The sequence below is a fragment of the Dipodomys merriami genome, unplaced genomic scaffold (assembly GCF_024711535.1).
Source record: "Dipodomys merriami isolate MVZ:Mamm:240054 unplaced genomic scaffold, mDipMer1.0.p SCAF_59, whole genome shotgun sequence".
Taxonomy (NCBI): domain Eukaryota; kingdom Metazoa; phylum Chordata; class Mammalia; order Rodentia; family Heteromyidae; genus Dipodomys; species Dipodomys merriami.
The window spans coordinates 3,333,787-3,359,161 of NW_027206168.1; the positions used below are offsets into that span (position 1 = coordinate 3,333,787).

The 25,375-nt window shown below is 47.9% G+C and overlaps 2 protein-coding genes across 6 annotated transcripts; both read right to left on the reverse strand.

Annotated features, from left to right (window-relative positions):
- Positions 1 to 19,979: 19,979 nt before the first annotated feature.
- Tmem95 (transmembrane protein 95) lies at positions 19,980 to 21,882 on the reverse strand. Of its 5 annotated transcripts, none has more exons than XM_070001382.1 (7): positions 21,648 to 21,882; positions 21,420 to 21,476; positions 21,165 to 21,245; positions 21,036 to 21,056; positions 20,802 to 20,882; positions 20,589 to 20,688; positions 19,981 to 20,477 (listed from the first exon to the last, which is right to left on the reverse strand). In XM_070001382.1, exons 1-6 carry the CDS (start codon positions 21,811 to 21,813, stop codon positions 20,597 to 20,599), a joined length of 498 nt encoding a protein of 165 aa, XP_069857483.1. In that variant the 5' UTR covers positions 21,814 to 21,882; the 3' UTR covers positions 19,981 to 20,477; positions 20,589 to 20,596. The 5 variants fall into 5 exon arrangements, with proteins under 5 accessions (XP_069857485.1, XP_069857484.1, XP_069857483.1 ...); XM_070001381.1 differs by having other exon boundaries at positions 19,983 to 20,477; positions 20,606 to 20,688; XM_070001380.1 differs by having other exon boundaries at positions 19,983 to 20,477; positions 20,601 to 20,688.
- Positions 21,883 to 21,994: 112 nt separating this feature from the next.
- Kctd11 (potassium channel tetramerization domain containing 11) lies at positions 21,995 to 24,097 on the reverse strand. Its single transcript, XM_070001528.1, has one exon. The coding sequence runs from the start codon at positions 23,996 to 23,998 to the stop codon at positions 23,297 to 23,299; it is 702 nt and encodes a 233-aa protein (XP_069857629.1). The 5' UTR covers positions 23,999 to 24,097; the 3' UTR covers positions 21,995 to 23,296.
- Between the last annotated feature and the right edge of the window lie 1,278 nt (positions 24,098 to 25,375).

A 25,375-nucleotide genomic window follows, 5' to 3' on the forward strand; every position in this document is an offset into this window, starting at 1 on the left:
CCCTTTTCCAAGAGAGAAAGTCTAACAATCTCCGGACACCTGACCTGTCTTCTTCTTCTTCTTCTTCTTCTTTTTTTTGGGTCCGGTCATGGGGCCTGAACTCTGGGCCTGGGCAATGTCCCTCAGCTCTTCAGCTCAAGGCTAGCGCTCTACCACTTGATCCACAGTGCCACTTCTGGCTTTTTTCTTTTTGCTTATGTGGTGCTGAGGAATAGAACCCAGGGCCTCATGCACGCAAGGCAAGTGCTCTATCACTGAGCCACCTTCCCAGCCCCACCTGACCTGTCTTCTATACCAAGGAAGAATGTGCGAACATAGCAACTAAAAAAAACTAAAACAAAAAAAATAAATAAAACAAATAAAACAAAAAATATATAAAACAAAAAAATCAGCCCTTTCTGCTAGGTGCCAAGTGGCTCCTGCATGTCACCCTAGCTACTCAGGAAGCTGAGATCTGAGGATCATTGTTTGAAGCCAACCCAGGCAAAAAAGTCCTTGAGACTCTTATCTCCAATAAACTATTCAGAAAAAGCTTGAAGTGGTGCTGTGGCTCCAGTGTAGAATGCTAGCCTTGAGCACAAAGAGGCTCAGAGACAGTGCCCAAGCCCAGAGTTCAAGCCCCAGGACCAGCAAAAAAAAAAAAAAAAAAAAAAAAAAAAAAATCCAGCTTGGCTGGTGCCAGTGTCTCACACCTATAATCCTAAATCCATGAGACTCTTTATCTCCAATTAAACTCTGGCCAGGCCTAGAGTTCAAGCCCCATGACCAACCAAAAAAAAAACAAAAAACAAAAACCAGCCCTCTCCTAATTGGTAAACACAAGGGAGATTCCAATATTAGTAGGAAAATATTCATAATGCTGTTGTATAAGTGTGTGTGTTCTTGCCAATTCTCTTGCCCTCCAATCAGGGCAGATCAACACACTGTAATTGTTTCCTCTACATCTGTCATACTTGATACATTGTGAACTCTCCAGGTAGGGGATGGGCCTGTCTTACTCATCTTGGTGTTTTAAAGCCCTAGGACACTAGGCATAAAATGAGTGTAGTGCATATTAACTGTAAAGAACTCTACTCAGCCTACTCTGATCTGATGATCTTTGTGGATGAGGTCATTATTCTTTCTTTCCTCTCTCTCTCTCTCTCTCTCTCTCTCTCTCTCTCTCTCTCTCTCTCTCTCTCTCTCTCTCTCTCTCTGTAATGGAGTTTGGACTCAGGGTTCAGTTTGCTCAGCTTGTTTGCTTAGCTGGTGGTCTACAAATCCTGAGCTAATCTTCAGGACTAACTTCGAGCATCCCCACCCCCATTCCCCATTTTAGAGATTGAGTCCCATGGACTTTTCTGCTCCAACTGGCTTTGAACTTTTTTTTTTTTTTTTTTTTGGCCAGACTTAGGGCTTGAACCCGGTGTCTGAACACTGTCTCTGAGCTTCTGCTCAAGGATAACACTTTACCACTTAAGCCACAGCACTACTTCCAGGCTTTGAACTTTTATCCTCCAGATTTCAGCCTCCTGAGTAGCTAGGATTACAGGTGTGCCACTGGAGTCAAGCTTATTTCCTGATTTTAAAATATTACTGATAGGCTGGACACATGCTGGCTCATGCATATAGTCCTAACTATTAGAGACTGAGATCTGAGGATCTATGTGCGAAGCCAGCCAGGCAGGAAAATCTGTAAGACTCTTTTGTTTTGTTTTGTTTTGTTTGCCAGTCCTGGGGCTTGAACTCAGGGCCTGAGCACTGTCCCTGAGTTGCTTTTTGCTCAAGGCTAGCACTTTACCACTTGAGCCACAGTACCACTTCCAGCTTTTTCTGTTTATGTGGTGCTGAGGAATTGAACCCAGGGCTTCATGCACGCTAGGCAAGCACTCTACCACTAAGCCACATGCCCAACTGTTAAGACTCTTATCTTCAATTAATCACACACATAAAAGCTGGACATGGACCTATGGCTCAAGTGATAGAGTACTAGCTTTGAACTAGCTTTGAGCAGAAAGCTCAGGGATGGTGCCCAGGCCCTGAATTCAAGCCCTAGCACCAACACACACACACACACACACACACACACACACACACACACACACACACAGCTCATCGATAGGTTGGTTTACAGCTATTATACCTATTTACCAGTCTCAAAAGTAAAACACATGCGCCGGGCGCTGGTGGCTCACGCCTGTAATCCTAGCTACTCAGGAGGCTGAGATCTGAGGATCGCGGTTCAAAGCCAGCCCGGACAGGAGAGACCGTGAGACTCCTATCTCCAATAAACCACCAGAAAACCGGAAGTGGCGCTGTAGCTCAAGTGGTAGAGCGCTCGCCTTGAGCTGAAGAGCTGAGGGACAGCGCCCAGGCCCGGAGTTCAAGCCCCATGACCGACAAAAAAAAAGTAAAACACATGCAATTATATAGAGTATGAAATACTTGTAACAAATGACTAAGGTACTGCTATATATGTTTACTATGCCATATCTCATCATTTTTTATTTTCTTAAATTTTTTGCTGGTCCTGAGGCTTGAACTCTGGGCTTGGGTGCTGTTCCTATGCTCCTATTGCTCAAGGCTAACACTGTACTACTTGAGCCACAGCTTTACTTCTGACTTTTTCTGTAATTTTTTTTTTTTTGCCAGTAGTCATGGGTCTTGAACTCAGAGCCTAGACACTGTCCCTAAGCTTCTTTTTTTTTTTTTTTTTTTTTTTTTCTACTTTTCTTTTTTTTTTTTTTTTTTTTTTAATTTTTTTTATTGTAGAGATACTATACAGAGGGTTACAGTTACATGAGTGAGGTAATGAGTACACTCCTCTTGAACATTGTTACCCCCTCCATTGTTTTCCCCCTACCATCCCCTCCCTCCCTCCCTTCCCCAAGGTTCTTTTTTTTTTTTTTTTTTTTATCGTGATTAAGTGATTACTTAATTTCCGGAAATTCACAGTATTGTGGAATAATGATGCTCATTTAAAGTCACAAGTTCATTCTAACTTTCCTGGAGCAAATTGTCTATCACAGTCTGTAATATATAACGGTGCTCATATGTTATATACCATATATGTGATCAGCAGCATGGGGATATTTAGTAGTGGTTCAACCAGATGAGTGGGAGTTCCCTAAGCTTCTTTTGCTCAAGATTATGCTCTACTACTTGACCTACAAGTACCACTTCTAGTCTTTTTCTGTATATGTGGTACTAAGGAATCAAACCCAGGGTTTCATGCACATCAGGCAAGTACTCTACCACTAAGCCACATTCCCAGCCCTATTTCTGTGATTTAATTGAAGAGTCTCATAGATTTTTCTTCCCAGGCTGGCTTTGAACCACGATCCTCAGATCTCAGCCTCCTGAGTAGCTAGGATTACAGGCGTGAGCCACCAGCACCCGGCTCCTGAGTTCTTTTTTAGCTCATAGCTAATGCTTTACCACTTGAGCCATAGCTTCACTTCCATCATTTCTTAATTTATATTTTGGTTTCTTTTTCATTGTTGCTACTGGAGTCAGTTGGCTAGCTAGTCACTGTACCACTTGAGCCACAAGCCTAGTACTTTTGCTTTAGTCATTTTTAGGACTGGGTCTCCCTGGATGGCCTGGGCATTTTCCTATTTATTCTTAGTAGCTGAGATGATACATGGAGATACGTATATCATGCTTAGCCTTTTTGTTAGTCTTGTGTTTTGCCTTGTGTGGCATAGAACTACAGTCTCTGTGGTAGTTGAGATTAAAGGCATGAGTTAACATGAGTGTATCTTTCAACTTTTTGTTTTCCATGCTGTTTTTGTTGTTGTTGTTTTTGCCAATCCAGGGGCTTCACCTCAGGGCCTGGGTGCTGTCCCTGAGCTTATTTTGCTCTAGCACTCTACCACTTGAGCCACAGCACCACTTCCAGCCTTTTCTGTTTATGTAGTTTTGAGGAATTGAACCCAAGGCTTCATGCATGCTAAGCAAGCCCTTTACCCCTAAGCCACATTCCCAGCCCCTGGGCTTTTTTGTTTTTGTTTTTTCTGCACTGGTCCCAAGGATTCAGTTCAGGGCCTGGTCACTGTCCCTGAGCTTGTTTTTGCTCAAGGGTAGTGTTCTACCACTTTGTGTCATAGAGCTATTTCCAGCTTTTTGGTAGTTAACTGGAAATGAGTCTCATGGGGGCTGGGAATGTTGCTTAGTGGTAGAGTGCTTGCCTTGCATGCATGAAGTCCTGGGTTCGATTCCACATATGCAGAAAAAAACAGAAAGCCAGGCGCCGGTGGCTTATGCCTGTAATCCTAGCTACTCAGGAGGTTGAGATCTGAGGATTGAGGTTCAAAGCCAGCCTGGGCAGGAAAGTCCGTGAGACTCTTATCTCCAATAAACCACTAGAAAACCGGAAGTGGCGCTGTGGCTCAAGTGGTAGAGCACTCGCCTTGCACTGAAGAGTGCAGGGACAGCGCCCAAGCTGAGAGTTCAAGCCCCACGACCAATAACAACAACAACAAAAAAAGTCAGAAGAGGTACAGTGGCTCAAGTGTAGAGGGTTAGCCTTGAGCAAAAGAAGCTCCGGGACAGTGCCCAGGCCCTGAGTTCAAGCCCAGGACTGGCAAAAAAAAAAAAAAAAAAAAAAAAAAGGTCTCATGGATTTTCCTGCCTGGGCTGGCTTTGAACCTTTATTCTCAGATCATACCCTCCTGAGTAGCTAGGATTACAGATGTGAGCCATTAATACCCAGCTTGGGCAGGAAAGTCTGTGAGACGCTTATCTCCAATAAACCACTTAGAAAACCTGAAGTGTCGCTGTGGCTCAAGTGGTAGAGCGCTAGCCTTGAGCTGAAGAGCTGAGGGACAGCGCCCAGGCCCAGAGTTCAAGCCCCATGACCGACAGCAATAAAAGCAAAAACGAAAAAAAAATACATTTCTTTTAGGACAATGTCACCTCTTCCCTCGTGCTCTCTCCCAGTTTTTCCTCTCCCATCCTCATCCATAAGTTGTATAGTTCATTTTCAACGTAGAGTTCCTGGAGTTCATTTTGATAAATATTATTTATTTATTTATGCCAGTCCTATGGCTTGAACTCAGGGCTTTCACACTGTCCCTGAGCTGCCGCTGCTGCTGCTTTTTTTTTCTATTGGTCGTGGGGCTTGAGCTCTGGGCCTGAGCATTGACCTTCAGATCTTCAGCTCAAGGCAAGCACTCTACCACTTGAGCCCCAGTGCCACTTCCAGTTTTCTGGTGGGTAATTGGAGATAAGGGTCTTATCTTTCCTGCCTGGGCTGGCTTTGAACCATGATCCTCACATCTCAGGCTCCTGAGTAGCTAGGATTACAGGGGTGAGCCAATGGTGCCCAACTAGTCCCTGAGCTTCTTTTTGCTCAAGGCTAGCACTTTACCATTTGAGTCACAGCATCACTTCTGGCTTTCTCTGTTTATGTGGTACTGAGGAATTGAACCCAGGGCTTCATGCATGCACTCTACCACTAAGCCACATTTCCAGCCCTCAATAAATATGATTTTGTATGATCCAATGCATGTCAGCATTGTGCCTTTGTGTTCTTATCCTAAGAGCATCCTTCTTTGGCCTTACTGTGTGTGAATGCCTAGAGACCTGTATAATTTATTATGTCCTCGTGTATTTTAGATCTAGCTTCCACACATGAGAGAAAGCATGTGCCATATTTCTCTCTCTGAGCTTGGCTTACCTCACTCATTTTATTTTTCTAATCAAAGTTATAGTTGGTTCTTTTCTCAAATTATCTTGTCCTCCCCCCTCTCAGTACTAGAGATTAATTTCAATGTCCCAGTGGAGCCATGTCCCTCAGCCCATCATCTCGATCACTTTAAAGAGTTTCCTGTTTCATTCTCATGTTGTTCCTCCACATTTCCTTGAGCTATTTCATTTATAGCTTTGAGAGTTTTAGGATTCTAGTCTTTATAACCTTCTAGATCAAAATCGACAATTGTCTCTGGCAGTCCTTACTCGTGGATTGTTGCCTTGTGTGTCAGTGACTCAGGGTTGTGAGATCATATATTATTGATCTTAATCTGTAGGAATCTCAAAGGCTTAACTTTGAGATGCTTTGAGCCAGACAGAAATTTCATCTGCTTCCGCCAGGAACCAGACACTCAAGTAACCCTAGAGCACGTTAGCATTTTTCAGGAGTCCCGGATGAATGAAGGGGTCTCCAGTCAGCTCCCACTCCTTGCTAAGGACTCACGAATCAGTATGCAGCATTAGCACTGTGAGAATAGAGGCTCTTAACGCGTTTCACTGACTGAATAAACAAATGAGTGAATGAATGCCACAGGTTTCATGTAAGGAAGAATCAAGAGGACCTTGGGAATGCAGAAAAATGAGTGAATTTTCTTACTGGACTGGATGAAACTGAAAAAAGACTACATGAAAGAAGGAGTATTTGAAAGCCCAGCACTGGTGGCTCATGCCTGTAATCCTAGCTATTCAGGAAGCTGAGATCTGAGGATCATAGTTTGAATCAAGTCCAGGCACATATATCTGATTTATTTATTTATTTTTATTTTTTATCGTGAACATACTGTACAGAGGGGTTACAATTACATGGGCAAGATAATGAGTACATTTCTTTTTTTTTTTTTTGGGTCCGGTCGTGGGGCCTGAACTCTGGGCTTGGGCGCTATCCCTCAGCTGTTCAGCTCAAGGCTAGCGCTCTACCACTTGAGCCACAGTGCCACTTCTGGCTTTTTTCTTTTTGTTTATGTGGGGCTGAGGAATTGAACCCAGGGCCTCGAGCATGCAAGGCAAGCGCTCTACCACTGAGCCACCTTCCCAGCCCCGAGTACATTTCTTATCAAGCATTGTAGCCTCCTCCTTTGTTTACCCTTCCCATCCCTTGCCAGCCTCCCCCACCCCTGATTTTTTTTTTTTTTTGTCTTGGGGTTTGAACTCTGGACCTGGGTGCTGTCCCTGAGCTCCTCAACTCAAGGCAAGCACTCTACACTTGAGCCACAGCACCACTTCTGGTTTTCTGGTGGTTAATTGAAGATAAAATTCTCATGGACTTTCCTGCCCCGGCTGGCTTTGAATCAAGATCCTGAAATCTCAGTCTCCTGAGTAGCTAGGATTCCAGGCTTGAGCTACCAGCACCCAGCTGAGAGTTTGTTTTGTTTTGTTTTTATTTTTGGTGCCAGTCCTAGGATTTGAACTCAGGGCCTGGGCACTGGCCCTAAGCTTTTTTTTTTACTCAAGGCTAGTGCTCTACCACTTTGAACCACAGCTCTACTTCCGGTTTTAAAGTGGTTAATTGGAGATAAGAGTTTCATGCACTTTCCTGTGCAGGCTGGCTTTGAACCACAATCTTCAGATCTCAGCCTTCTGAGTACCTAGGATTACAGGTGTGAGCCACCTGTAATGGCATTGACATTCTCTGGGTACCTTCAAATACTTGCCAACCTCAAAGCTTTGAGAACTCTGCTGTGTAGGATTAATATAGAGGCTCTATTATATAGGCAAAGGTTGATTAAATCACTGGCATTGGTAACTGAATTGAGTCTCCAGCCAGTCTCCCCTCAGCAGTGATTGCGGAGTAGGGACAGATGAGACTGAAAATTCCCACCATCTGGCAACAAGCCCAGCCTCTTGAGTCCCCTCATTAGCATAAACTCAGGTACAATTGAAAGGGATTTTCTATGAACAGCAGCAGACGTCTCTGGCCCACAATCACTCAGGAAATTCCAAAGGTTTTAGGAACTCTGTGGCAGAAACTGGGACAGAGACCAAATATATATTTCTTATTATATCACAACATCACAGATGGAGAGGAGGCGAGAATTGGGGGCACTATAGCTTGGACTCCTGGCCTAGGTCTTCCATGTTGCCTTAGCAGGAAACTAGACAGAGGCTCAATTCCACTTCTTTAACTTGAAAAAAATATATACAGAGGTTTAGAAGTTTTTTGTTTTTTTTTCCCCTTCTTCTTCTTTATCTCTTTCGTTAGGTGTTAGAATTCCTTGGTTCTCTGATCCCCGCCTTTACCCACAAAAGAGTGTGGGGTGTGGGCATATACAGCCTAACCATCTTATTTATTCATTTAGCATGGGTACTGGGGCTTGAACTTAAGTCCTCTCTTGCCTGGCTTTTTCCCACTCAAGGTAAGCACTTTGCCATTTGAGCCACAGGTCCATTTCTAGTTGGGTTGTTTTTTTTGTTTTTTTGTTTGTTTCAGTTGATTGAAGAGTCCCATAGATTTGTCTGCTAGGCTGGCATTGAATTTTGATCTTCAGATCTCAGCTTTCTGCGTAGCTAGGGTTACAGATGTGAGTTTGGAAGCCCCTTCTTGGTGCCTAGAGAGGCATCCTGTGAACACTTCAACCCAGAGGCCCTGATTGGGTACCACACTCCCATGTGCTTTCTCTCAAGCTCTCACCCTCCAGCAGGTGCATCCGAGAAAGATGCACACATTCACACGGGCAGAGCCAAAGCTTCCTCCACAGGACAGAATGCCAGGAGGATTATCAGTGAGTACACACCACTGCCTTCACTGGGTGGGTGGAAACAGAGATACAATCTGAGTGAAGCCTGTCCAGTAGACTCTCTTCTCTTTCTTTCTTTCTTTCTTTCTCTCTTTCTCTCTTTCTCTCTTTCCTTTCTTTCCTTTCTTTCCTTTCCTTCCTTCCTTCCTTCCTTCCTTCCTTCCTTCCTTCCTTCCTTCCTTTCTTTCTTTCTTTCTTTCTTTCTTTCTTTCTTTCTTTCTTTCTTTCTTTCTTTCTTTCTGACTCTTATCTCCAATTAACCACCAGAAAACTGGAAGTGGTGCTGTGGCTTAAGTGGTAGAGCGCTGGCCTTGAGTTGAAGAGCTGAGGGACAGCGCCCAGGCCCAGAGTTCAAGCTTCATGACTGACCAAAAAAAAAAAAGATTGCTAGACTCCATCTCCAAAGTAATCAGCAAAAAGAGGGAAATAAGCTTGGTTCAAACAGTAGACTGCCAGCCTGCTGAGTGCAAGGTCCTGAGTTCAAGCCAAATATTACACATAAGAACAAAACAAAAAAACTAAATTAGTAGCTGGACACCAGCTGGATACCAGCCTTATACCTGTAATCCTAGCTACTCAGGAGGCTTGAGATCTGAGGATTATAGTTCAAAGCCAGCTTGCACAGCTTATCTCCAAGGAAAGTCCATGAGACTTTCATCTCCAATTAAACAAGGGGGGAAAAAGCCAGAAGTTAAGTTGTGGCTCAAAGATGGCACCCAAGCCCTGAGTTCAAGCTCCAGAACTAGAGTACACACACACACACACACACACACACACACACACACACACACAAAATTTCAAGCTCCAGAACTAGAGTACACACACACACACACACACACACACACACACACACACACACACACACACACACACACACACACACACAATGAAGTAGTGCCTTATTTATTAGTTTCTCTGACACCCTGGATTCTCTTCCCATCTTATAGTCAGCCTTGCAATACAGCGAGCACTACAGTATCCTGGCACACTCTCCTCTGAGCCTCTCTGTACAGCTGTTCCCTCTAGAAAAGCTGTTCCCTCTAGAAAAGCTGTTCCCTCTAGAAAAGCTGTTCCCTCTAGAAAAGCTGTCCCAACCTAGTCCCAACCTAGCATAACAAGAGCAAAAAAAAAAAAAAAAAACTATCCATGGGGCTGGGAAGATGGCTCAGTGGTAGAGTGCTTTCCTAGCATGCATGAGGCCCTGGGTTCGATTCCTCAGCACCACATAAGCAAAAAGAAAAAAGCCAGAAGTGGCGCTGTGGCTCAAGTGGTAGAGCGCTAGCCTTGAGCTGAAGAGCTGAGGGACAGCGCCCAGGCCCAGAGTTCAGGCCCCACGACTGGACTCAAAACAAACAAACAAAAAAAAACCTATCCATCATATCTTTTCTGCACCCCAAGGCCCCTGTACTTTCTTATCATTGCATCATAACTATGGCAGATTTTGCCAGTAACTTGTCTGTCTCCCCTGATAGACTCAATTCCAAGCAAGCAAGCATTTCACTCGCCTTGGCATTACTATGTCTCCATGCCCAGACTAGTAACTGGCTGCTGTGATAAGTGCTCAGTAACTTCTTTGAACACAGGGATGGGATAGAATCATCTGAGTCAGGCGAAGCCAAAGGGCTTTTTGAAATCAAGAGTTCCTTTGTTGGAAATTTCCAAACCTTATCGATAACCTTTTTCTTTGGAAATCGATCCCTGCCTCTCCCCTGGTTTAGTGCCCCCTGGCCTCATGTGAATGTCTTTTCCCAGACACTTGGATAAACTCTGTTTCATCATCCCATTCCAGCATCTTCCAAATCTCTGAGTCCCTTCCTGTTCTAATTTGCATTCGGGGTGGGGGAGTCCTGGGGCTTGAACTCAGGGCTTCCAGCTCTTGCTTAAGCTCCCCCCATCCTCAGGGCTGGTGCTCTACCACATGCTCTTCTGAGTTTTGGTGGTTAATTAAGAAGTTCATGGAGTTTCTTGGCTGGGCTGGCTTTGACCTTCAATCCTCAGTTCTCAGCCTTCTGAGTAGCTGGGATTACAGGTATGAACTACTGGCACCAGTTACATTCTTTTGTGATAGTTGTTTTGTGCCAGTACTGGGACTTGAATTTGGGGCTTTGTGCTCTTTTAACTCTGTATGTGTATGTGTATGTGTATATGTATGGGTATGGGTATAGGTGTGTGTGTGTGCGCACGTGTGTGTGTGTGTGTGTGTGTGTGCACTCGCTCGCTCATATGCACACATGCACACGCACCTGTTCTGCGGCTTGAACTGAGGGCCTGGGCATTATCTCTGGGCTTCATTTTGCTCAAGGCTAGTGCTCTATAACTTGAGCCACAACTCTACTTCTGGCTTTTTCTGGTTAATTGGACATGAGTCTTACAGATTTTCCTACCCAGATTGGCTTCCTCGGATTTTAGCCTCCTGAGGTAGCTAGGATTACAGGCATGAGCCACCAGCACCAAGCTTTTCCCTAACTTTTTTGCTCAAAACTGGTGCTCTACCCAATTTTCATTTGCATCACTCATTTTGAGGGTGATTGCCACCATAATTTTGCTGTTCCTTTTCTTTTTCCCCCCTCAGCTCTGGGGCTTGAACTCAGGGTCTATCTCTGAGCCTCTCTGTGCTCAAGGCTATTGCTCTACCACTTGAGCCATAGCACCGCTTTTGGCTTTTTCTGTTTATGTGGGACTGAGGAATCAAACTTCATGCATGTTTGGCAAGCACTCTACCACTAAGCCATATTCCCAGCCCTTGCTATTCCTTTTCCCAAAGCTGAAGTCCTCTTAACCACCATGTTCCTTCAAGTTTACAATGGATCTGAGGAAGGCTTCCACAACCCTGGAAGCTTAGACTTCAGCCTAGAGTCTTACTGCCTGAGGTCAAATTCCAGATTTACCCTTTACTAAGCTGTGAGCCTGAGCAAGTTCCTCCACAAAGCTATACCTTTGTTTTCACCTCTTCAGAATGAGACTAGAAGATGTGACCTGATAGCATTATTCAATTAATTGTGTCTACACGTGTGGAAGATGGCCTCCAAAATGGCCTCCAATGGAGGTCCTCTTTACATTTCAACCTGTTTTAGTCCCTTTTCACACCAATAGGGCTCATCTGTGTAACAAAGGGCTATTGCAAAAGCTATGTGTAACTTTTGAGCTTGACCATAAAGGATAGTACAGCTTCTATTGTATTGTCTCAGATCAAGAGACAACTGTTACAGGGGACACTTAAAAGAATCCCTTGGAAAGCTCCAAGGGTCATAGAACTAAGACCTTTTGCCAGCATGCAACACCAACTTGCCAAGCAAGCTACTGAACCATCCTGGAAGATGATCTTCCAGACCCACTCACACTTTAGATTTCTTGTTTTTTTGGTTTTTTTGTTTTGTTTTGTTTGGTCTGGTCGTGGGGCCTGAACTCTGGGCCTGGGAGCTGTCCCTCAGCTCTTCATTCAGCTCAAGGCTAGCGCTCTACCACTTGAGCCACAGCGCCACTTCCGGTTTTTTTCTTTTTTGCTTATGTGGTGCTGAGAAATCAAACCCAGGGCCTCTGGCATGCAAGGCAAGCGCTCTACCACTGAGCCACCTTCCCAGCCCCACACTTTGGATTTCTATAACCAAGGCCAACATGGTGCCCATAAATGTCATGAGACACTCTGGACTAGAGTCACTCATCACTCACTTTAGCTGTTCTCAGTGTTTTTCTTTCTTTTCTTCCTCCTATCTTACTTCCTTTTTTCTGCCTTTTTCTTTCTTTTTTTTTGGTCAGTCCTGGGGCTTGAACTCAGGGCCTGGGCGCTGTCCCTGAGCCTCTCTAGACTCAAGGGTAGTGCTGTACTACTTGAGTCACAGCACCACTTCTGGCTTTTTCTGTTTATGTGGTGCTGAGGAATCAAACCCTGGGCTTCATGTACGTTAGGCAAGTGTTCTACCACTAAGCCACATTCCCAACCCTCTTTTATGTCTTTTGTTTTGTTTTGTCTGTCGTGGGGCTTGAACTCTGGGCTTGGGCGCTATCCCTAAGCTTTTCAGCTAAAGGAGAGCACCCTACCTCTTGAGCCATAACACTACTTCCCTCTTTTTTTTTTTGTTGGTTGTGGGGCTTGAACTCAGGGTCTGGGTGCAGTCCCAGAGCTCTTTTGCTCAAGGCTAATGCTGTACCACTTTAAGCCCCAGCACCACTTCCAGTCTTCTGGTGGTTAAATGGAGATAAACATCTCACAGACTTCCCTGCCTATGCTGGCTTTGAACTTTAGTCCTCAGATCTCAGCTTCCTGAAAAGCTGGGATTACAGGTGTGAGCCACCAGAACATGTCTTAAAATTTATTTATTTATTTGCCTGTCATGGAGCTTGAACTCAGGTCTGGGCACTGTCCCTGAACTTTCACTCAAGGCTAGCACTTTACCACATTGAGCCACCATGCCACTTCTTCTTCTTTCTTCTTCCCTCCTCCTCCTCCTCCTCTTCCTCCTCCTCCTCCTCCTCCTCCTCCTCCTCCTCCTCCTCCTCCTCCTCTTCCTCCTCCTCCTCCTCCTCCTCCTCCTCCTCCTCCTCCTCCTCCTCCTCCTCCTCCTCCTCCTTTCTTCTTCTTCTTCCTTTTGTAATTTTTTTTGGGGGGGGGTCCGGTCGTAGGGCCTGAACTCTGGGCCTGGGCGCTCTCCCTCAGCTCTTCAGCTCAAGGCTAGTGCTCCACCACCTGAGCCACAGTGCCACTTCCAGCTTTTTTCTTTTTGCTTATGTGGTGCTGAGGAATAGAACCCAGGGCCTCAGGTATGCAAGGCAAGCACTCTACCACTGAGCCACCTTCCCAGCCCCCCTTTGGTTATTTTTTGTGCTGGTACTGGGGTTTGAACTGGTCTTGCACTTGCTTGGCTTCCTGCTCATTTGAGCACTTGAGCCACACCTCCGTTCCAACTCTTTGCTGATTATTTTAGAGGTGGGACTTCATAAGCTTTGCTGTGCCAGCTACCTTTACACCTCAATCTTCTAGACCTTAGCCTTCTGAGTAATGAGGGTCACAGGTGTGAGCCGCTGAAGTCTGGCCCAGTTCTTGTCAAGGAATGATACCTTGTGTCATAAAATGACCCTTTCATTATGCTCTGAAGCCAGCAAGTCTGGACTTCCAATGGGATCTGGGGGATGACTTCTTTGCTTTGAGATGTCTGAGACATTAGTTGGAAAATTGAAAGGCTGGGGTGACCTGACAAATGGGGGCTGTCTCATCATTCATGTGTTTGGCAGGAAGTGCTGGCTTTTGGCTGGGAGCCCTCCATGTGGACTCTTCCTGTAGGTGGGCTTTGTAGATAGTGTCTGAGTTCTAGAGTAATTGTCCCCAAAGCAAGAGAGTGGAAAGTGCCAGCTCTGTAAGGTCCAGAGAATGACACAGCATCAGTTCTGCAATATTCCATGGGCCAGGCCTCCAGAGAGGCCAGATTGCAGGGTACATAGACCTACCTCTCCATGGGAGACCTGCCAAGGAATCTGTGGGCCATTGTTAAAATGTGCCACACTTACAACTGCCTCCATTGTTTGGCCAAGGGCTCAGGGAAGCCAGCCCTCTGCTGGCAGGCCTGCTCCAATAGGTTGGCTTTATTTGCAGAGAAAAGAAACACAAGAACTGGAGGTGTAGCCAGGAGTAGATTGTTTGCCTAGTATATATGAGGTTCTGAGTTTTACACACACACACACACACACACACACACACACACACACACACACATACACACACACACACACACACACACACACACACACACACACCACCAAACTCACCAGCCTTCTATGCCACTTATTCATGAAGTGCTTACTAGAGAAATGTAGCTGGGCACCAGTGGCTCACACCTGTAATCCCCACTACACAGGAGGCTAAGATCTGAGGATCTTGGTTCAAAGCCAGTCAAAGCAAACAAGTCCCTGAGACTCTTATCTCCAATGAATCAGCATAACATTGAAAGTGGAGGTGTGACTTAAGTGGTAGAATGCCAACTTTGAGAGAGAAAGACAACAAAATCACCAAGGCCGGACTTCAAGCTCCAGTACACACACACACACACACACACACGTGCTTACTGGCATGAGTGCATGCTTGCTTGCATGCATGAAGAATGTGTAGTATAAGGGTGGGTCAGAGAGCCAGGCGCTGGTGGCTCTCGCCTGTAATCCTAGCTACTCACAAGGCTGAGATCTGAGGATCTCAGTTCAAAGCCAGCCCGGGCAGGAAAGTCCGTGACACTCTTATCTCTAATAATCCACTAGAAAACCGGAAGTGGCGCTGTGGCGCAAGCAGTAGAGTGCTCGCCTTGAACTGAAGAGCTGAGGAACAGCTCCCAAGCCCAGAGTTCAAGCCCCACGACTGACAAAAAAAAAAGTCAGAGAAATTCTAATGTCTACCATGTGCCAGGAATGATTTAAAAAAGCAAAAAGCCAGGTGCAGATGGCTCATACCTGTAATCCTTGCTACTCAGGAGGCTGAAGATCGCAGTTCAAAGCCAGCCAGGGCAGAGAAGTCTCCATGAGTCTCATCTCCAATTAACCACTCAAACACCAGAAGTGGTACTGTGGCTCAAAGTGGTAGAGCAAAAGAGTTCAAGAACAGCACCCAGACCCTTTGTTCAAGGCCCACAAAGGACAAAACAAAACAAAACAAAAAGCTTAGAGCAGCAGATGGGAAGAAGGTAAACATTGATACAATGGTGCCACAACTGAAAGATGCTTGGAGAAAGGGCTCTGTTCCATCCCAGCAGCTCAGAGAGACCTTTGCAGTAAAGGTAATGTCTGAGTCATCGCAGAAGGGCATCCCAGGTAGAGGGACAAGCCAGGGCAAAGGCAGAGAGAACAAATTGTTAGGGCAACTATAGGTGATTCAGTGTAGCTGCTAGGGTGGGCTGAGGTGGGCAGTGCTGAGAGATTAAGTTCCAGAGACATGTAGGAGCTCGATTCCAAAGAATACTAAAAACATAGGTCACTTAGTGTTGAGAGTCCGGGGCTAGAAATGTGGCTCAAGTGGTAGAGTGCCTGCCTACCAAGGGTGAAGCCCTGAGTTCAAACCCCATTACCATCAATAAAAAGGAAAAGGGCTGGGCACCAGTAGCTCATTGCTGTAATCCTAATTACTCAAGAGGCTGACATTTGAGGATCATAGTTCAAAACTAGCCTGGACAGAGAAGTCTGTGAGATTTTTATCTACAACTAACTAGCAAAAAGCTACAAATGGAGGTGTGGTGCAAGTGGTAGAGCGCCAGCCTTGTGTGATAAAGGCCAAACATGAGTGCAAGGTCCTGAAATTAAACTCCAGTATGGGTGTGCATGCACATGAGCACACGTACATGCGCACACACGTGTGCATGTGCACACACACTCAAATCCCATGAAATTACACTTTTTTTTGAGGTAGGGTCTGACTCCATAGACCAAGCTGGCTTTGTACTTGAAATCCTTCTGCTAGCTGGGCACTGGTGGCTAAGATCTAAGGATCGCTGTTCAAAGCTAGCCTGTGCAGGAAAGTCCATGAGACTCTTATCTCCAATAAACCACCAGAAAACCGAAAGTGGCTTTATGTGATTCACAGTAGTAGAGCACTAGCCTTGAGCAAAAGAGCTGAGGGACAGTACCCAGGCCCTGAGTTCAAGCCCCATAACCAACAAAGAAAATAAAATAAAAAAGGGAAAAAATCCTTCTGTTTCACCAAATACTGGGACTAAGCAATATAGATAGATAGATAGATAGATAGATTTATTTCACAACAGTCCTGTATCATTGCATTTCATTGAATTTAAGATACCATTATTGAAATACATACTATTGGCTTTTTTTGTATTGCTAAAGAAAATGGAACATGGCATACGTCCAACTTAGGATACATTCTGACTTCAGAGATGTTAAAATGTAAACACAAAAGAAAAAGACCATCAAACAAAATGTATACCTTATCTGTATTTAGGAGATGAGAAGGAAGCTGGACGCTGGTGGTTCATGCCTGTAATTCTAGCTACTCAAGAGGCTGAGATCTGAGGATTGTGATTCAAAGCCAGCCCAGGCAGGAAAAGTTTGTGAAATGCTTATCTCCAATTAACCACCAAAGAAAGCTAGATGTGGAGCAGTGGCTTAAGTGGTAGAATGCTAGCCTTGAACACAAAAACTTAGCGACAGTGCCCAGGTCCTAAGTTCAAGCCTCGGGGCGCACACACACACACACACACACACACACACACACACACACACACACAGGAGCTTGGGATATAGCTTAGTGTATAGCACATGCCTACTAGTATATCTAAAGGTCTTAGGTTCAAGTCCCAGAGGTAAATAAATAAGACAACAGGCACAGAGAAGTTAAATGAGCTGCCCCAAGGTCCAGTAAGAGAGCCAAGATTTAAAATTAGTTTGCTCAGGGAAATGGATGGAACTGGAACAAAGCATGTTAAGTGAGGTAAACCAAGATCATAGAGACAAACAGCCCATGTTCTCCCTGATACACAGAAATTAGATCTAAAACGCACTGGGATATGACAAATTACATAGGATTCTAGATACTCACATATAGTGAGACCAGAATAGGATAGTATTAGGAGAGAATTACAAGGTGGAATACCTAAGCACTCTTCATACTTATATAAAATAATATACATACTGAAACAAACTCCAAAGATATGGAAACAAAGGACTTTCTTCTTCTTCTTCTTCCTTCTTCTTCTTCTTCTTCTTCTTCTTCTTCTTCTTCTTCTTCTTCTTCTTCTTCTTCTTCTTCTTCTTCTTCTTCTTCTTTCTTCTTCTTCTTTCTTCTTCTTCTTTCTTCTTCTTCTGGTTTTTTTTTGCCAGTCCTGGGGTTTGAACTCAGGGCCTGTACATTGTCCCTCAAGGCTACCTGTCTACCACTTTGAGTCACAGCTCCACTTTTGGTTTTCTGGTGATTAATTGGAGGTAGGACTCTTACAGACTTTCCTGCCCAGGCTGGCTTTGAACCATGGTCCTTGGATCTCAACCTCCTGAGTATCTAGGATTATAGGTTTGAGCCAGTAGTGCCTGGCTGCTGTTGCTTTTTCTTTCTTTCTTTCTTTCTTTTTTTTTTTTTTTTCTTTCTTTCTTTCTTTCTTTCTTTCTTTCTTTCTTTCTTTCTTTCTTTCTTCCTTTTTTTCCTTCCTTTTCCTTCCTTCCTTCCTTCCTTCCTTCTTCCTCTTTCTCTCTCTCTCTCTTTCTTGTGCTGATACTGGGGCTTGAACTCAGGGGCTCTGGCTCTCCATTAGCATTTTAGTTCAAAGCTGGTGCTTTACCACTTGAGCCATACCTTCATTTCCTGCATTTTGTTGGCTAATTGGAGATCAGAGTCTGGGAGATTTTTCTGCCCAGGCTGTCTTTGAATGGTGATCCTCAGATCTCAACTTCCTGAGTTAGCTAAGATTACAAATATAAGCCACTAAAACACCCAGCATCACTATTGGTTAGATAAGTAGATGTGTAGATGATTAAGTTGTTGTATGATCTTGTCAGACCTCTGGATCTTGCACTTTCATGGGTAAAATGAAAGGATTGGAATAGAACATGTAAAACAAAAGAGAAGTCCTCTTGCGGAAGGGATAGGGGTCCTGGCCCCATTCCCAGGGCTGCTATAGACACCCTCAAACCTTGGTTCTAACACTTGCTATATAGCTTATACCAGCCATGGTTCCATGTGAGACCACCTAATTCACTCTGGAAGAGAGGCCCACGCATAAGGAGTTTTTTCCATCATGGGGCTTGAACTCTGGGCCTGGGCACTGTCCCTGACCTCTTCAGCTCAAGGCTAGCACTCTACCACTTGAGCCATAGCGCCACTTCTGGTTTTCTGGTGGTTAACTGGAGATAAGGGTTTTATGGACTACCCTGCCTGGGCTGGCTTTGAACTGTGATCCTTAGATCTCAGCCTCCTGAGTAGCTAGGATTACAGGTGTGTGCCACCAACCTCCGGCTGCATAAGTAGTTTTGAGACTTTGAAGAGGGCACTTTGCCCGGGATCTCTAGTACCCAGTTTAAAAACCACTAGGCTGAGAGCTAAGATCTCTCTTGGGCCTAGGTACTTGGACTGGGAGTTGTGGCTGGTGACACCTCTTTTCTGTGAGTTCCATCTCCCAACCACCAAATCAACACCAGGAGTTCTCAATCATGAACTGTTGACATTTGGACAGGATAATTCATTGTTGTGTTGATTTTGCTGTGTGTTTTATTTAGCAGCATCTCTGGTTTCTACCAACCCTAGTCAAAACAAGCTGAGTGCCAGTGGCTCATGACTGTAATCTGAGCTATTCGGAAGGTTGAGGGGCTGGGGAAGGTGGTTCAGTGGTAGAGTGCTTGCCTTGTATGCATGAGGCCCTGGGTTCGATTCCTCAGCATCACATAAGCAGAAAAAGCCGGAAGTGGCATTGTGGCTCAAGTGGTAGAGTGCTAGCCTTAAGCTAAAAAGCTGAGGGACAGCACCCAGGCCCAGAGTTCAGGCCCCACGACCAACAACAGAAGAAGAAAGAAGAAAGAAGAAGAAAGAAGAAAGAAGAAGAAGAAAGAAGAAGAAGAAGGAGGAGGAGGAGGAGGAGGAGGAGGAGGAGGAGGAGGAGGAGGAGGAGGAGGAGGAGGAGGAGGAGGAGGCTGAGACCTGAGAATTGTCATTCAAAGTCAGCCAGGGCAAGAAAGTCTACAATAAGTCTACAATACTCTACCTCCAATTAACCAGAAATGGAAGTAGCCTTGAGCAAAAAAGCTTAGGGACAGTGCTCAGGTCCTAAATTCAAGCCCCAGGACTGGTGTGCATACCCACACACACATACCAACACACCCCAAACACAATAAAAGTGTCTCTAAGCTTGGCACTCATACCAGTAGTCCTAGCTACTCAGGAGGCTGAGATAGAAAGGATCACAATTCAAGGTCAGCCTAGGCATACACACAAGACCCCTTCTCAACCAATAGCTAGGCACAATGATAGATTTCTTTCATCCCAGGTATCACAAGTCTGAGGTCAGGAGAATTGAAGTTCTAGGCCAACCTGGACAGAAAAGTCTGGGAGAGTCTATCTCAATGGGGGAAGCTGCTAGAGTTAGGGAATACACTTGTCATTTCAGCTCCCACAAAAATAGATGTTTCATTCTAGGCTCATCCTGAAGCTGGGAGCAAGACCTTATCTCAAAAGTAATCAGTGCAGCTGGACCAGTGCACAGGCTCATGCCTGTGATCCTAGCTACTCAGGAGGCTGAGGTCTGAGGATCACAATTTGAAGCCAGCCTGAGCAGGAAAGCCCATAAGACTCGACCTCCAATTATCAACCAAAAGGCAACAATTATCACTGTGGTACTAGAGGTAGAGCGCTAGCCTTGAGGAAAAAAAAAAACTCAGGGACAGCACCCAGGTCCAGAGTTCAAACCCCACGACCAACCAAAAAAAAAAAAAAAGGCCCTGTTACACTGAGAATCTTTAGCCCTCCCCAGTTACAGAGAGGCCAGGCTGGGTAGAAGGCAGCACACAGCAAGTTTGGTTGGACTCAGCAGGCAGGGAGGCCAGGGCTACACAACAGTAACACAATGGAGGGACAGTGTGCCAGCAGGCTGACTGATGTGGTCTCACCCCAGAGGGAGGGAGTTTTTCAGAACTCTCATTCCCGGATTCCCAATCAGTCACAGGAGGGCCCAGGGCAGCTTCCCAGAATGGGCAGAGGGGGTGTGGGAGTGCTGGTGGTGTGTGTAGAGGATTCTTTCCTTCTGTAGATAATTTCCTGGCATTGGTCACTGCTGTCTGATTGGTGGAGGTCTGAAGGGGAGGAACTTGGGGGGGGGTGTCTGGGTTTCTGGAGGCCATCTGGCTCTGGGATTGAGTTGCTGAAAAGTCTGGAATTTGGGGTCTAAAAGACTTGAGCCTGTAGAGCTGGTACTAAATGGTGGCTTGTTTCCCACCCCACCCCCTTCCCAAGGGAGGTGGGAAAATTGGGTACACACTCTTCAGGGCTGAAGGTGAAGAGGCTGTCCGCATCTTCACAAGTCATCTTTTGCCCTGAGGTAGAGGGCCCTGAGAGGAGACAGAACAGGAAGGAGGCTGGGGGGGGGGGGGGGGGGAGGGAGGGAGAAGGGGGAGGGAGATACTGGGCGGGCCACAGGCTATTCTGTTCCCAGTGTTTACCCTCCAACTCACTCCACCTGGAGGCTCAGGCCACCCAGAAGCAGGGCAGCTCCGACGATCGATGAGAGCACAATCCTGGCTTTCCACAGATCATGACTTCCTATAGGGAACACAAGAGGCCGTGGCTGATCCTGGGGACTACACCCGTCGATGCTGGGGAATACAGAGGACTCAGGGATCTGGGCAGGGCGGGGCGACGTGGGGAGTAAGGACCTGGGAGACAGCGCTTTCGGGGCCAGCAGGGCGCCTCGGTGCCCTCGCAGGTGGAGCAGTTGTACAGGATGGTGCTGCCCCCTGCCGGAGACAGCGGGAAGTGCGCTGGAGGGGGAAGCCCAGACTTCCACTCTATCAGCTCCCCGACTTCCTCCCCCAGCAGGGCAGCTCTCCCGACTACCCTGGACGCCCCACGCCCGCCCGTCCAGGCTACCCCTTCCGATTTCTACTCACGGCAGGCGGGGGCGCAGAGACCTGAAATACGAGACCAAAGAGAGCACGGGTGGATGAGCTGCTCAGCCACCCACCACATTGCCACATGTCACTAGGCATCCCCAACTCCATGCCCTTCCCTGACAGTACCTTCCCTGGTGTACTGGGGGATCTTGGTCTTTTGAAGCCATTGCCAGTAGGGAAGAAGTGAAGAGAGGGACCCTTTGATCTCTGGGGGGTTAAAAGGACAGCCATACTGCCCTGAGCCTGGGCAGTGACAGCTCAACACACTTCTACACCCAGTTCTGTCCCTGATCAGCCCTCCAGTTGGCCCTCCACCTTGCCCTGCCTCCCGTTCCTCTCCTCGGTGTCCTCCCAAGTTCCAGGTTTCCCCTTTGACCTCACCTATAACCCTCAGGACTCGGTGAGTCTTTTCTGTGACTTTGTTCATGGTTAGCTCATCTGTGGAAATGAGAAAGGACCAGTGATTTCCTATCACTGATGAGAATTTTGCGGTCTCTTCTGCTTTCCTGAGATCCAGAATTCTTCCAGAGGGAGAAGCCAGAGAGGGCTGTGGACTGAGTCAATGACTTGTTTGATACAAGTCTGGGGCCTCACCCTTGATGGTCTTACCTAAGGCAAAGGCTGAGAAATCTGGGACAGCCCAATCCTTCCACCGGGCATCTATTCCGCTGGTGATCCGAGCCAGGCGGCCTGGCAAGTCATGGGCTGGCAGGCGACAAAAGATACAGGCCTGGCCCACTGCCAGGAAAACCCCACCTAAAGCCAGCACCCACATGAAGCCTGCTGGGGGAATGGGGTGGGAACTCAGCCCACCTGGGTTAGAAAGGCCTCAGAATACACTGTAATCCTGGTTCTAGCCCTTGGCTTGGGATGTTCTAGAGTGTTCTGAAACAATGCCACTGGAACAGGGGTTTTGTTATAAAAGAAACAGTAACCTTTACAAGTTTGTGGTTCCAAAAGAAATTTTATTTTTCTTCTTGTAAGTCATCAGTGATAAATAATGAGCAATTCCCCCTAGTGTAGAAGTCATACATGTTTATCCCAGCCAATCAGGGTCCCAGAAACCCCATCACTTCCCATATCCTCCCCCACTCTCCTAAACTCTTCATCTCTAGTCTCTGCCTAGGGCAGCCTTGGGCCTTCCCTGACTATCTCCTAGCAACAGGCCAATGGTTGCCTCGGCAACCAAGAGTTCCCTACAGGTCTCGGAGGCCCAGCTAAGCCCAGTGACTTCTATTACCTCTCCCAGGAAGATCCTAGTGACTCAGACCCAGGCAGGCCCCTCCTGCCTACGTGGTCATGTGGGCACATAAATGCACACATACACAAATACACACACACACACACACACACACACACACACACACACCCTGTGATTAAACTAAATCTCCATCTATTCACAGACATACCACAGATATGCCTGTGCCAAAACAGTTTCTGGGCAACCCCACACAGGCCTGGACATGCAGAAACCACAGAAGGACCATCACGTAGACACAGGAGTCAGCAACATAGATGTGATCCAGGATGCCAGGGACCCACGCATCAGCCACACACATTGGCTGACACGATAACATACACATAAAGGAAATAAAACCAGGACACAAAAAGATACAGGCTGCCTTCCTATGGCCAGCTCCACCTACAAGAGAGGATCCTTTGGCTCCTCTTGGAATTTCAGAGAAGTGTTCCAGCCCCCTTGCTCAATGGGGATTCTCCTAACTCCTGATATCAACCTGGGTGGAGTGAGGCCTGTCTATAAGTAGCTCGGTACACAGCAAAGAACTCCACCTTCTTATGTTCCAGAGTGTTTTGGTCTCTCTTTGGCCAGCCCGCCCAGCCCTGGAAAGGAAGCCACAGTCAAGGAGACCAAATAGAAGAATGTAGTTTTCCCTCTCCCTCAGACCTCAGTCTCCCTCCCAGGTTCTGCTGAGCCTAGTTTGGGCAGAGGTGTACCTCACTTTTCTAGATCCCCTGAATACTGATCTTCAGCCAAGGAGGTTACCAGAAGTCCCAGCTTTGGCCACAAACAAGCCAGAGAACCTTTGGTGCCTTCATCCCCCAAGATAAGCACCAATCCAGATCCCTGAACCATCACTGCGCGCTTTCGGGTTCGGGAATCCCCACCCACATTTGTGCTCCTGTCAGGTGCAGTGGGACTCCTGACTTTCACAGCTCCCACACCCGAGCTAGAAAGGGGCTTCCTTCTTTCTCCCATGCCCTGTCCTCCCCACAATCAAAACGGGAGGGCAACACCCTCAGTGGCGAACAAAACGCAAAGATCTGGAGTTGAGTAGGTCTTCAGGGTCTGGGAAGACAGAGTCCAGGCGGAAGCCATGCTCCAAAGCCACCCGCAGCACCTCCTCCAGGAAGCCTGGCGTGCCTACCACTTCCCGACGACGATCTCCTGGTCCCCCAGCCCACAAGGGTTGCAGCCCCAATCTCCCGTACTCTCCTTCTGGGAGTTCTGCCGGACGGGGGGCCCACTCTAGATGAAAATGTGGGCCTCCTTCCGCCCTGTCTCCATTGGCCACACCAAATCGGGTCCTCAGGGCGCTCAGACACTCAGCGTCAGTGCAGAAGAGGTTGGCGCGGAAGGTGTCCACCTGGACGGAGCTCAGTTCGTAGTGGTGTGGGCCCTGGCGAGCGGAGAAGTGCACCAGGCGGGGGCTGACGTCTACATCTGCGTGGAGCAGGGCGGCCGTGGGTGCAGAAGATCCTTGCGAGGCCTCTAGCTCCCGAAGGGCATCCAGGAGGGGCTGAATCTGGTAGAAGTCAGCCTCAGCCCTCAGAAGGGCGGTCTCTCCATACCCACGGGGCAGGTCCAGTCGGCCCAGCCGCAGGAAATTGAGGATGTGCCGGAAGGCCTTGCCATCCCTGTCAATGAAGTATTGGCCGCCTGCTTGGGGGTTCACATTGGGAGGCACAGGGGTGTCAGCTCTAAACATTGCCCCCAGCATGGAGTCTGGGAAGCGGGTCAGGGTCTCCAGAGTGGTGGAGTATAGCGTGCCCCCCACATTCAGGGTCACGGGGCCCCCAAAGGAAGGGGGCGAAGAGGGGACAGGAGGGGGGGAAATTTTGGGAGGTACAGAAGACAGGGAAGAAGGAAAGGCAGAATATCCTGGCGGTGTGTCTTGAATGGAGTGATCACAATTCAGATTCGATGGGTGGGAGGCAGGTACAGGTACAGGTAACCGGTTCCGTAGCTTCACCCCCAGCTTCCTGGGTAGTAATAGGGGCGTTCAGGGTACAGAAATCCCCGCAAAGATAAGAGAGCAAATGAACAGAGCACAGGACAGCTAGAGAGAAGGGAGTTTTCAGTCCAGACGTATCTGATTCTGCGCAGTCAGCGATTCTTTTCCGTGGTCTTTAGACAGTGGGTTTCCGGAATCCAACCAGCAGATGACGGTGGCGAGCACCGAACAGACTGGGGAGGGCTCAGCCACTGAGTTTCTGGGCAGGTGGTAGTTGCCCTAGGCGAGGCCACACTGGGCTCCAGAGACCAGTCAAGAGACCAGGCCAGGCTCCGGGCGCGGGTTCCAGGAGATGGAAGAGCTGCTGACCTGACCGGAGCGGAAGGCCAATCGCCTTGCAGCGGCTGGGCGCCGAGGATGCACGCTCAGTCTGAGTCGGGAGGGTGCCAGGGCTCTGATGGAGGCAGCTGGGAGTCTCTCAGAACTTCCAACTCCGGCGCCTCCGCCTTTCCTAGTTATAGCCGCGGTTGCCGAGGTCCTCGCCACCCCCAGGAAGTGGCCTAAGGGCTGCGGCCGCGGGCCCTTTAAAAGAGCCCCGCCCCCGGCCCCGCCCTGGCCCCGCCCCCGCGGAGCTCCCGCGGCCCCTGGGCCCCGGCGGGGGCGGCCGCGGAGCGTCGCGGCCCGGGAGGGACGGGGCGCGGACGGGGCGGGCGGGCTGGACGCGAGCGGGGGTGGCGTGACTCACGCGCGGCGCCCCGGATGTGGCCGGGACGGCCCACGGCCCTCCACGTGTGCCCAGCCTCACGTCCGCGCCCTGGCGGTGTCGAGGGCGCCCCGTGCCCACCGCCCCCAGCCGGAGGACCGAACCCCGCGGCTCTCGGGGCATCCCCGAGGGGGCGAGTGCTGAGCCGCCGCATTCCGGGCATGCCTCCCGGCGGGCCGGGGTGCCCGCGGGGAAAGGAGGCCCGCGGCCCCGCCCCAGCGAGCGGCCTTCCCCGGGAGGGTCGGGGCCACCGCCCCCCCCCAACTGGGTCCCCCGAATGACCCGAGCTCAAGAACCCCCAGCTGCTCCCCCGACCCCGCGGGGTCACGGCTCGTGCCCTGCCCAACGTGGCGCCCAATCAATGAATTACAAAGGGAAAA

What these genes read in the sequence shown, in the direction of transcription:
- Kctd11 (XM_070001528.1), bottom strand. Translation starts at nt 23,998, where the DNA reads ATGCTGGGGGCAATGTTTAGAGCTGACACCCCTGTGCCTCCCAATGTG.
- Tmem95 (XM_070001380.1), bottom strand. Translation starts at nt 21,813, where the DNA reads ATGTGGGTGCTGGCTTTAGGTGGGGTTTTCCTGGCAGTGGGCCAGGCC. An exon ending in CCGAGTCCTGAGGGTTATAG is followed by an intron (nt 21,246 to 21,419) that starts GTGAGGTCAAAG and finishes TTAACCCCCCAG; the next exon opens with AGATCAAAGGGTCCCTCTCT. An exon ending in CCCCCAGTACACCAGGGAAG is followed by an intron (nt 21,057 to 21,164) that starts GTACTGTCAGGG and finishes CTCGTATTTCAG; the next exon opens with GTCTCTGCGCCCCCGCCTGC.